This window comes from Nelumbo lutea, chromosome 8 (genome assembly GCF_056320005.1).
Source record: "Nelumbo lutea isolate HS-2025 chromosome 8, American lotus-T2T, whole genome shotgun sequence".
Lineage (NCBI taxonomy): Eukaryota > Viridiplantae > Streptophyta > Magnoliopsida > Proteales > Nelumbonaceae > Nelumbo > Nelumbo lutea.
Window position 1 is genome coordinate 11,402,024 of NC_142691.1, and position 12,954 is coordinate 11,414,977.

At 40.8% G+C, this 12,954-nt stretch overlaps 1 protein-coding gene across 3 annotated transcripts in view; it reads left to right on the plus strand.

Annotated features, from left to right (window-relative positions):
- LOC148842720 (zinc finger FYVE domain protein) overlaps positions 1-12,954 on the plus strand; it is a 154,659-nt gene that overhangs the window by 3,859 nt on the left and 137,846 nt on the right. For all 3 annotated transcript variants that reach the window (XR_016103586.1, XM_088959033.1, XM_088959034.1), the window contains exon 2: positions 9,630-9,774. Coding sequence is in view for 1 of the 3 variants with exons in the window: in XM_088959033.1 (XP_088815159.1) it covers positions 9,630-9,774 (145 nt within the window). In the remaining 2 variants the exon portion in view is untranslated. The remainder of the gene's footprint in view (positions 1-9,629; positions 9,775-12,954) is intronic.

Sequence of the window (12,954 nt, forward strand, 5' to 3'; positions counted from 1 at the left end):
CCTTGTATTAAAGGCTGGGCCGAACCCATGTGGCTGGTGTGTAGATCAATGCTTGGGTCCCACGCCATACAAAGAAGCCCAACTGGGCAGCAGATTGGAAAGTAATTAGACACTGAACACTTAATGGGCCAGAAGCCCATTTCGAGGTGGGCTGATATGATCACCCATCCTTGGGGCGAATCTGAGATTAATGTTAGTAAAAGGATTGGGCCTTTAGCCTTATCCACTCTTAGAGACCAAATTCAAATTAGATTTGAATCTGGTAACCTCCTGATAAGATCAGGAGTAAGCTAACTTTATCTGCAGATAGGATTAAGATTATCCCCTATCCAAATACTGATTTGGATTGGGGTAACTCCTAATTAGGAAGTTTCTTAATCAAGAATAAAGGAGGAGAAACCCTAACAAAAAAAAAGGAGAGAAATACAACAGATTTCGAATCAAGAGAAATTGCAAGAAAGGTTCCTGCGAATTGAGATCAGATCTCATACTCCAGAAAAAGAAAGAAGAAGCAGTTCAACTTTTTCGCTTTTGGAGTTCTCCTCCTGCCGCCGCCATTTGTTTTTGCAAGATTAGATCTTTGCAGAAAAAGAAAGTCAAGAAATCTGTTCTTGACATCAGTCTTGCAAGAAAGACTGAAAAAGATTCAGTGATTAGTACTTCCAGAGGATTCTTGTGAATGATCCAGTGTGTAGGACGCACTCTGCTGGTTCTGTTCCATCCACAGCTATGTCATCTTGAGCAGGAACGGATCTTGGAGCATTCTTTGGGCGTGAACACCAACTTTGGGAGATAGTGTTTCTCCGAATCAGGTATATTCATCCCATTTGTCTTTTGGTACAGATCTGGTTTGATTATGGTTCAAGTAGGATCCTTGAATATTGTATTCTAAATTTAGGGAATATGATTCCCAGTTGGGAGAATGTAGGAAATTTTTGAAATTCGCCCACCCATTCCGCAACCTTTATGGCGTCCATTAGATGGATCCTACCATTCTTTCACGAGAACGAACTGTATAGTTGGGACAGGTCCAACCAATAAACTTAAAAATGTTCACAAGAGACGGAGTCTTAATTCAAAAGCTCAAGAGTTGTGTCCCCTGGTAAGGAAAGCCAGGTTGTGGAAAGTAAACCTGATCTCTTTGGGGGGAGGAACCAATTAATAGTAAAGGCGCTGCGAAATTTAGAAAGGACGGTGAGAAGGTGGAAGAGGAGGTGGTGTCAAAGGAGTTGAAGAAAGAAAGATTGGATATAAGAAGTTTGTTGACAAATAAGCAGAAGTTGGAAAAGCATTGGGTTTGTTCTTCTTAAGAGGTGAGGCTTTTGCTAGAATGGCTCTTGAGGAGTTGGAAAAGAGGAGAAAGGATGAGAGTCTTTCAAAAGCATTTAGAGGGGATGGGGGAGAAATTTGGAACGAGGAAAAGGGAGGGAGGACGAATCAATTGTTGATGAGGAACAAATCTTCTTGTCGGTGTTTAGGCAGTGATGCCTCTTATGATGTTTTTAATTGTTCTCATTGAGATGTTTGTGTGGCTGTTTTCTTTGCGTTTTGGGCTGTTCGGTCGTGTGGGTGATTTGTAGTTGTTTGTGTGGTACCATCTTGGCACTGTTGGAGGCTGTATCTTGTTTTCGTTGTTCTTGATTTAATTTAATTTTTCCTTTTACTTATCACAAAATATATATTAAACCTACATTGTAGAATTTAATATTGGAGATTGTTAGAATACACAAATCAAGGGTATTTTGGTCATTTGGGTTTATCTATTTGAGAGTGAAAGGTCTATTTTATTTAAGTTATGTTTCCCATCACTTATGAGGGACAATGTGGTCTTTCTTGTAACTATGATTATTGGAGATAAATACAAGTGGGTCGGCTAGAGGTGGACTGATTTTTCCTAATCTCGTTGAACCCTTCTTCTTTCTTCTTCTTCTTCTCTACTTTAACCTAGAATCGAATAGGGATTTCACATGGTATCAGAGCAATAAAACCTAGTTCTTTTTTCCCTTTTTTTTTTTTTCCTCACTGTTTGTCTTCTTCCTGGGTTTGCCGCCAACTATTTCAGCTTTCTTTGATTTTCTTCTAGCCTGAGTGGAAGCTCGACAAGAGACCAAAAAGGAGTGGTCGTTTTGTGGTTTTGGAGGTGAGTATGCCTCCAGTTACTGTGGTGGTGGTCGTTGAGGTTGTGTACTAGATGCCCTCTATTCTGTGATACGAAGATGGCTGTTTGTGGACATGTATGAGCAGTTATGTTTTTTGCCCAAATAGTGGACTGTAAATGCTGTGTTTTGGTTCAAAATATATATATATATATATATATATATATTATTTTGTGGAGGTTTGAAGTGATTAGTATGCATATCAGCCTTGTTCTTCTCTGTTTTTACCTCATATTTGTGCTGAAAGTAGAGTTTTTCGATTGATGAAGTTCACAACAACAGTGGTGTGGTGGTGGTTGTACTGTGTTGAATGGTGTGTGGGTGATTCTGAATAGTTGAAAGTGAAACCTTGTGTCGTGTGGTGGTGTTTATACTGATTTCTATGTTTGGTTTAATGGCCGAGTGACTTCAACCCTTGTATTTGGTGTGTAAATGGTTCTGCAGTGTGCAATACAAGTGTTTGATTTAATGATTGAGTGATTTCAGCTTTTGTATTTGATGTGCATTGTGTATTTGAAGAAGTTGGTGGTGCTGAGAGTGAGATAAGTTTTGTGGAAGTGCGTGAGGTTGTGCTGAGTATTTGAAGGTGAATTAGTTAAGATGGCATCGATTGGAGATGGGAATGACAATAAAACAGGCGTTATGATTTCTCCAGATTACCTAAATGTTCAAATGACATCTATTAAGCTGAATTGTGAGAATTATGTGCCGTGGGCAAAATCTGTGGAGGTGTTTTTAAAGGCCAAGAAAAAGGTAAAACATGTGAAAGAGGAGAAACCCTCCTCTGATTCTTCGAGGTTTAGTGTCTGGGAACAGGAAGACACACAAATAATGACATGGTTGTGGAATTGCATGGAACAAAAAATTAGCGTGAACTTTATGTTCCTAGATACAACTAAAGAAATATGGGATCATGCTAAGAAACTGTACTCCGGACAAGACAATACAACTAGGGTGTATCAGTTGTACCAAGAGTACTTTAATCTGAAGCAAGGCAGTCAAAGCTTGGAGGAATATTATGCAAGTCTGAGGAATATCCGAAATGAGCTCAATGTGTATCATCCTCTAACAAGATGTTCAGATTCAACAACAACAGCGTGAGCAACTTGATGTGACAAGGTTTCTGGTGGGTTTGAAGGCTGAATATGAGCTTGTTCGTGCACAAATACTGGGGGGGGGTCTGCTCTTCCCTCACTTGAAGATGTTTTTGCCTGTCTTAGGAGGACATCTATTGAGTCTATAGAGCATTCTTCTCTCTCAGACATATATGGTTTTGTATTGACTAGAGGGGGAGGCCTTGGAAATAGAGGTGGTGGTGGTGGTCGTGGACTTCCAGGTAATTGTGGTGGTCCCATGTTTAACCGTGTTGGTGGCCGGAGTGGAGGTCGGAACTCAGGGGGAGGTTGTGGTAAAGGAAGAAATAATGCCCCTAGGAAGTGTACACACTGTGGATTAGAGGGGCACACGGTTAATTTCTGCTATGATTTACATGATCCACCCAACACTTGGGCTAACCATATTGTGACTAAGGGTAGTGGTACAATTACTGAAAGTCAACAAACTGACTCAATTCCCTCCACATCTACTAGTGCTTTTGGGAAGGAGATGGTGAATGTACATCGTGTAGTATATGAGCAGTTCCTTCAGACATCTCAGTAGAACACAACTACCCTTGCCCATTCTGGTATGGCTTGCTTGGCTTCCAAGCCTTCACCCTGGATCATTGACTCCGGAGCCTTGGACCATATGTCTGGGACTCCTAATGTATTTTCTTCTCTTTCTCGGTCCTCCACATTTCAAACAGTTACTCTTGCTAATGGTTCTACATCTCCCATATGTGGTGTTGGTGATGTTGATCTCTCCTCCTTGTCTTTATCATCTGTTTTATATGCTCCCAAGTTCCCCTTTAACCTTATGCCTGTTAGTAGATTAACCAAGTCACTTAATTGTTCCATAACCTTTTATCCTTCTTCTTGTGTGTTTCAGGATCTCAAGACGGGGATGAAGATTGGTGGAGGGCATGAGACAAGTGGATTGTATTGAAAGGATGAGAGATCCATCACATGGACGCCCAAAGATTGCGGAATAAAGGGCGGATTTCAAAAATTTTTCTCTCCCTTCAATTGGGAATCACATTCCCTATTTAGAAAATCATATTTTCAAGGATCAATCTTGAACCTTAAACTGAACCAGATCTGAACCAAAAGGAATGGGAGAGAATAATACCTGATACGGAGAAGTAATATCTCCCAACGAAGGTGTTCACGCCCAAGGAAGGATCCAAAGACTGCTCCCACTGAAGATGGCGCGGTGCAGGATGGAGCAGAATCAGCAGTGTTCTTCCCCAAGAACTCTGTCCTTCGTAAGAATCAGTAGAATGGTACGTGAGCACAACTTCCTTTCAGATCATTTTTCAAAGAACTGATGTCAAGATCCAATCTTGACTTCTCCCACAACTAGAGATCGAACTGGCAAACAGGGCGACAAGAGCAGGGAGGCGGCAAGAGAGTATTCGTAGGCTGCAGAATTCTCTCTTCTCGATTTCAGCACTAAAGAGGATCTCTTTTTGTTGGTCTCTCTCTCAAGGCTGCCGCCCCCTCATTGTTTTTGTTAACTTAAAAGATCAGCTCCTAATCCCATTAAGAGGTGCTTATCCAAATCATATTTGGATCAATCTTCTCTTCTAGTGATAAGGATAAACCCTTATCTTATCTGCAGATTAGATTAGCTTTATCCTAATCCCATTAGGAGGTTTCTAGATCTGAATCACATTCAGATCTGGACTCTCTGAGTGGATAGGATTAAGACCCTATCCTATATGCTAATCCATCTCAGAATTCGCCCCTTTAATTAACTAAATAAATAGCTCAGTTCGAAATGGGCTTTAGGCCCATTAAGCTTATGTGCTCACTTAACCTTCCTAACTGTTGCCCAGTTGGGCTTCCTTGTATGGCGTGGGACCCAAGCATTGATCTACACATCAGCCACATGGGTTCGGCCCAGCCTTTGTTACAAGGCCTGGTCGAATACACTGTTAAAGACAGTGCACCCCCTGAAACCCATCGAATGGGCTCTATGGGCCCAACACTTACCCTAAGTGGTCCCTGGGCCAAGCCACCTTGTAACACCCAGGGACTGTGGGCAGATGCAAGATTAGTCCATCAGGTATTATCCTCAATGGTCTTACACTTAACCTCTCAGCCCATATTGATCATACACTGCCCGACAAGAGAGGACCTCTCCCTCGGCTGCAAGGAACAGTGTTGCACTCTCTACTTATAAGGATCCCGGGAATTAAAACATTTTGCAAACATTTTAGAAATCATAATATATATACTTTTATATATCATATAAAATATATTTTGCAAAACAATCTCAACGGTTGAAATCGACTGCCGGCAGTCTTGGTTTCCAACAGTGAGAGCGCATCCCCGATCATTACCTTTGTCCGACAAAGGGGCTGATCCTGTCACTATGATCACCCATTCAGATGAATTCTCGAATTGTCCCAACATACCCAGGTTTTGACCCCCGCTAAGGATCTCACTGATTGGTACATCAAAGACAGACCGATCTGACACCTAGTGCAGTATCATAATCGAGTTTAGGGGTCGGGTGTAACTTTCCAGTTTTGCCCATCAATCTCCAAGGTCCAGGGCAATACTGGAAATCTGGTCCAATTCAAAGATTCAATTAATCCTACACTGTATGTGCCTGGGGTCTCACCCCGGTAGCTGAGACAAGCCACCTCAACCGACTTGATGGCACCACAGTGTCAGCCTTGTCAGGATAGGTCTCCCCAGACCGACCCACTGGCTGTGAATATTCTAAACTAACACGAGTCTCAATAAGTGTCCAATTTAAGGGTATTACACAAAAACATACCAAGGGAACATGAATCAAATATGTACTTTTATTCATTTACAATAAACTCATAAAGTACATCAATTTTGATTGAAGCTAAGGGCATACAAAACTGGCTAACATGTATTACCTTGATGGTGGTGGCCCTCCAGTAGCTTTTCAGGCCTCTCTTACTCTTCTTCAATGGCACTGCAGACTTGGTCATCCTTCTCTCTCAAGGCTCTGAAGTTGCTGGTTCTTTCTTTGAGTCATCTTTCATCTTTTGATTGTGAGTCATGTCAGCTTGGGAAACATCATAGTCTCTTTTAGTCCAAGAGTTGATAGTCGTGTCTCGAGTCCTTTTTCTTTAGTTCATTCTAATATTTGGGGTCTGATCAAAGTGATGTCATACAATGGTATAAGTATTTTGTAATTTTTGTTGATAACTTTTCAAGGATGACATGGATTTATCTTATGAAAGATCGCAATGAATTGTTTTATATTTTTCAAAAATTTTATGCTGAAATACGTACCCAATTTGGTGTTCATATTAAAATTCTTCGCTTCGATAATGCCAAAGAGTACACCTCATTACCATTTTAGCAATACTTAGAGCACCATGGGATAATTCATCAAACTTTTTGTGCCTACACCCCACAACAAAACGGTGTAGCTGAACGGAAAAATCGACATCTCCCTGAAACTGTTCGGTCTTTGATGCTTAATATGAATGTCCCAAAGCATTTTTGGAATGATGCTGTCCTCATATCTTGTTTTCTCATCACTCGGATGCCCATGTCCATCATTGGAAGTCAATCATCCTTCTTGGTGTTGTTTCCCACCCTATCTCCATTTCCTCTCACCCCAAGAGTCTTTGGATGTGTTTGTTTTGTTCAAAACTTGGGGCCTGGTTTAGACAAGTTAGATGCACGAGCTACTAAGTGTATCTTCCTTAGTTACTCAAGGACTTAGAAATGGTATAAGTGTTATAACCATAACTTCCATAATATCACATTCTTTGAATCAGTTCCCTTTTTCTCGGATACTGTGGTTTCTTTTCCTTCCTCCATAGTTCGTCTTCCTGTCCCTGTTGCGGATCCCCTTCCCGTGGTTCCCAATCCAGTGCAGATTCACCTCCCATGCAAGTTACTACTGAGAGGCCACCAATCAAACACGTTTATACTCACAGAAAGGCACCAACCCCTCCTCCAATTCAGCCCTCGTCGACAGATCCTGTCATTGCTTCTTCTCCCTTAGACCTTGATCTTTCTATTGCCCTGTTGAAAGGTAAACGCACTTGTACTTCTCATCCTATTTCACACAATGTTTTAGTTGCTCACCTTTCTGCTTCTCATTGCAACTTTATATCATTGTTATCATCTGTTTCCATTCCCAAGACTGTTCAGGAAGCCCTTACCTCCCAGGGTTGCGGCAAGCCATGGAAGAGGAACTATCTGCTCTACAACACAATCACAAGTGGGAACTTACTGCTCTTCCTCCCAGTAAGCATGCTGTTGGGTGTAAGTGGGTCTACACAGTGAAGTATCTTCCAGATGGCAGTGTAGAGCGATTGAAGGCCAGGTTAGTGGCCAAGAGCTATTCTCAGCTATATGGTGTGGACTATATGGAGACATTTTCTCCTGTGGCTAAAATTGGTTCAGTTTGGGTGTTGATTTCATTAGTTGCTATGTATGATTGGCCTCTTGTGCAACTGGACATTAAAAATGCTTTCCTACATGGTGATCTCATTGAGGAAGTGTATATGGAGCAACTGTTAGGGTTTGTTGTTCAGGGGGAGGATGGTAATGTTTGTAGACTCAAAAAGGCAATTTATGGACTGAAACAATCTCCACGTGCATGGTTTGGGAGGTTTAGTGAAGTAGTGAAAAGATTTGGGATGAAACAGTGTTAGGTAGACCATTTTGTGTTCAGCCATGACTCAAAAGATGGGAAAATCTTGCTAGTGGTGTATGTGGATGATATTGTCATAACTGAGAGTGATAGTAACGGGATTGACAGGCTGAAGAAATTCTTACAGGACCACTTCAATACGAAAGATTTGGGTACGCTGAAATACTTCCTGGGAATAGAAGTTGCAAGGTCAAAGCATGGAATTAACTTATGTCAAAGAAAACATGTTTATGATCTACTTGAAGAAACAGGACTGCTAGGTGCTAAACCGGCAGTGACTCCTATGGAACTTAATGTCAAGTTGAGTGTTGATGCAGGTGAAGAGTTCGATGATCCTGGAAGATACAAGAGGTTGGTGGGAAAGTTGAATTATCTGACTATTACCCAACCAGATATACCATTTGCTGTGACTATGGTGAATCAATTTATGCAACATCATCGGATTCCTCATTGGGAAGTAGTTCTAAGGATTGTTAGGTACCTGAAGGGTGCTCCAGGTCGTGGTTTTCTATACCAAAGTGGAGGGACTCTTGAAATAGTAGGGTATACAGATGCTGATTGGGTTGGTTCTATATCAAACAGGAGATCAACTATAGGGTATTGTACCTTCCTTGGTGGCAATCTTGTAACTTGGAAGAGCAAGAAACAAACAGTGGTGGCAAGGAGTAATACAAAAGCTGAGTACAGAGCTATGGCTCATACCACATGTGAACTAGTATGGTTGAAAAATTTGCTACAAGAGATGGGGTTCTCGGTTGACAAACCCATGAGACTATACTGTGATAACCAAGCTACTGTTCACATCTCTTCCAACGCAGTCTTCTATGAGAGAACCAAACATGTTGAGGTTGATTGTCACTTTGTGAGAGAGAAAGTGATGAGTGGAGTGATAACCACATCTCATGTGAGTTCAGGAAATCAGTGGGCAGATCTCTTTACAAGGGGATTGCCTCGGGGCAGAGTAGATTATATTTGTGACAAGTTGGGACTATATGACATATACTCTCTAGCTTGAGGGGGAGTGTTAGAATACACAAATCAGGTGTATTTTGGTCATTTGGGTTTATCTATTTGAGAGTGAAAGGTCTATTTTATTTAAGTTTAAGTTATGTGTCCCATCACTTATGAGGGACAATATGGTCTTTCCTGTAACTATGTTTATTGGATATAAATACAAGTGGGTCGGTTAGAGGTGGACTGATTTTTCCTAATCTCGCCGAACCCTTATTCTTTCTCTTCTTCTTCTTCTCTACTTTAACATAGAATCAAATAGGGATTTCATAGAGATATACTAGACTTTGAACAGACTCTTATCTGGGACTTCACAATGTGGTAACTCCGTTTCTTTTATTTGTGGCTCTTCTTTTTCTCTGTTCTGTTTAATAATTCATAAATTCTCACTTAGGATGTCAGTGGGTTGGATTCAGTAGTAAACCCACATTGATCTGAGTCAGCCTTAATTGGGTTTTGGGTCGAGTTTACATTGAGGTAAACCCATGCCAAACCTGGCCCATTGACATTGCAGCATTAAAATCAAATCTCAACCACAAGAAATTGCAGCATTAAATCATTTGTATAAATTGCCTTGGCTGAGCATAGATGTTCTACACATGGGGTGGATTGGGTTGGAGTTGCTCGACATCCCTAATTCTTAGTTGTTAGCATTAAGTATATCATTTGTAGTTCTTCATTAATTTCTTCCTACAATGTTTCTCTTAGGTTGTGCTTGCAAGATCTAATGAAGAGGATTTGGTCCGGAAGAAATGGTTTTGGGGCCAACTGGCATGCCATACGGGAAAAAATGTTATTGGTGTTTGGAGAAGCACTCTCATCAAACTGCACACAAGTTGTACGGATGATCCAGGTGGTAAAAATCATATTGTTGGATTTTGTGATTGATCATTTAATTATAAATATATACTAATCTTTTTTCCTGCCTAACTTTGATCTATACACAGTTACACACAAATTTGGGGGGGGGGGTATTGTGCATGTTGAAAATTGGCATTATCAGTATTTTGAAAATTGGACTAGAGTGTTCGACCAAACTGTGTTCAACCAGAATGGGTAATTGAAAATAGGGAATTACAGGAACCTATACAGGTTGAACTGCTGGTTAGACTGGGAAAACTGGGAACTGGGGCCCTATCTAGTTTGATGTCTGGTTTACTTTTATATACGTTGGTCCATATGTCATGAATTTGCAATAAGGATCCTTGATCCTTCACAAGAAACTCTGCGGTTTATAGTGAACTACATGCATTCATAAATATGTAACTAAACGTGCATAAATGTATGGGAAGCAACTCTGCAAATGTTCCAGCTATGCCAAAAGATTGACCATTCAATGCCAAAGCTCTAGTAGAATCCTGCCTTTATTGTTTGTTTGTTTGGAGGCTTCACCTTAAGCTCCAAGATAGTTGCTTCAGCAAGTAGTTTTGTAACTAAATTTTTGGTATGCTGAGAAGAGGATGAACCCTAAAAAGTTGAGCTAGAAGTCAATCCGAGCTTAACTAGATGCAATTTGTATGGATGACAAGTTAACTGAATGGTGGTGAAATTATTGTATGAAGATATTGATTGTGATTTCCAGAAGATACACTTATTTTATATAATCCAGAAAATACAGGCCCTGATTATATGAGAAAGGAGGGCATGGTACATACCATATATACCCCTTCAAGCTACTAGATGTAGAAGTATTCCTTTTTGTTTTTGGGAAAGGTAAAGCATAATTGTATTCTGATTGTCAAAAAACTTTTGATCAGTAGAAAGTAATTTTATTAATGCAGCTTAAAGATTACAAGCAGATAGGTGTAAGATCCATCCCTAAAAGAACAAGAATTCACAGATTTGCCCAGAACAACTGTTCTCTTAAAGCTCCTTATTTGGCTGGAGTGTCTGCCATTCCATTTGTTCTTCTCACCCATTTAAAGAAAACATTAAGCTCCCTTATTAAGTTTCAATCTCCCTAAATTTGTTCCAGAAAACCTAAGGGATTTGGGTACTGCATCTTGTCCAAGAGATGACCACCTTAGAGTCCCCTTCCACTTCTAGATTGTGGAAACCAAACTGTTTAGCAAATTTTAAGCCCTGCAATAGGCTAACCATTTCTACTGTCAGTGAATCACCGTGCTCCAGTGGTTCTGAATACAATGCCACCATTCTTCCTTCTAAATTCCCGAAGACACCCCATATCCCAGCCAATCTCGTATTGCCTATGTAACTTTCGTCGAAGTTGAGCTTTAGGAAGTTAGATGCCGAGGGATTCCATACCATGACTTGCCATACCTTTTCTTGTGTTGAGAGTGGCATCTCTTTCCAAGTTCTCAAAATATCATTCAGCGAGAAATGTTGGAAAGCCTCCATGGTTTTCACCTAATGTGCAACCTTTATTTTAATGAACTCAATAACTTTGTCTTCAGTTTTGCTTTTATCATTGAAAATTCTTCCATTTCTTTCTTCCCAAATGGTCCAAACCGCAACAACCCTCATTGCTTTCCGAACTAGTTTTCCTCTTTTCTTTGGTCGTCTCCAGAAATTAGGGTCAAAGAGGCCCACCCTATCTTGAGGAGGAGTCCATCTGCACCCATGTAGAGAACAAAGATGCTTCTAAATATAAAGCACAAAGGAACATTATATAAAAATATGGGAAGTAGTTTCACCACCTTGCAAAGTGTTGGTTCGGATGATATTTTGTTATCCTCTTGTCTGGGTTGGATATTAAGTCTTTAGTTAATGGGCCTTAGTTACTGGGCCTATTTTTATTTAGTGTCTTATTTGACTGGGTGTCCCATCACTAATCATGGGCATCCTGGTCCTTTTATGTAACTTTATGTACTATTATTATATAAGTGAACAGGGCCGGATGATGAACAGTGTCCATTCGAACATTTCTTCCTTTCTCCTCTTCTCTTCCTCTTCTTCTTCTTCCTCTTCTTCTTCTCTGCTCACTTGACAGGTTTAGTTCGGCAAACATAGTATCAGAGCACTAAAACTCGCCTGGTTTCAGTTCGGTGCTTCAGCAGTTTGGTGGCAACTTGCAACAACAGTAGTTAGAGTAGTACAACAGAGTGGAACTTGGTATTTCAGTCCTGATACGGACCCTCCGGTCTGGGTTTACAGTGCTGCAAGCTCCGTAAGTCTGAAGTTGTTTCATATAACTTGTGTGACAGTTTTTGGTACTCTTGCAAGTCGGAGAAGTTCCACCCGGGGAAGTGTCTTCTAGAGATGTTAGGGCTAGTGGGAGGTCTTCTAATCTGTAGAACCCAAAATTGCACAGCCTACAGATAACAAATGTGTTGCTAGACGAATACAACTTTAGGGAATGGTCTGTTTCAGCCATGCTCTTTATCACATCCCGGGATCTTACCGGCTACTTGGACGGGCAGAAGAAAGAACCCGAAATTGGGAGTGCTGAATATGCTATTTGGAGAAGAGAGAATGCTACAGTCATGCCCTGGATACTTGCTTCAATGACTCCAAGGGTAGCTAGGACCGTTCAACACTTATCCATAGCTGCCAAGATATGGGAAAATGTGTCTAAGACCTAAGGGCAGAAAAAAAATAATGCTCGAATCTATAGATTGAATCAAGATATTGCTGCCCTGAGGCAAGGAGATATGAGTGTTGCAACATACTTTGCTACATTAGAAGGACTAGGGGAAGAGCTGGATCGCCACCTGATCATTGACTGGGAGAATGCCAGAGACAAGGAAAAACATGACAAACAAGTTGAAGAGGGTAGAGCATTCAAATTTTTGGCTGGCCTAGATCCAATATATGAGAACATAAGGTCCCAAATTCTGGGAAGAGATGAGATGCCCGACTTACATCATGTCTACTACCTTGTGAGAAATGAAGAGGTGAGAAGAAAAGAGATGCAAGTTGATGCACAGACTAAACTAGCTAAACAATCTATAGAACATTCAACCCTAATTTCTACAAATCAAAGGGGGAACAAGTTCTCTGACAAGAGACACCTGAAGTGTACTCACTGTGGGGGAGAAAAACATGTGAAAGAGACCTGTTGGGTTTTCTATCC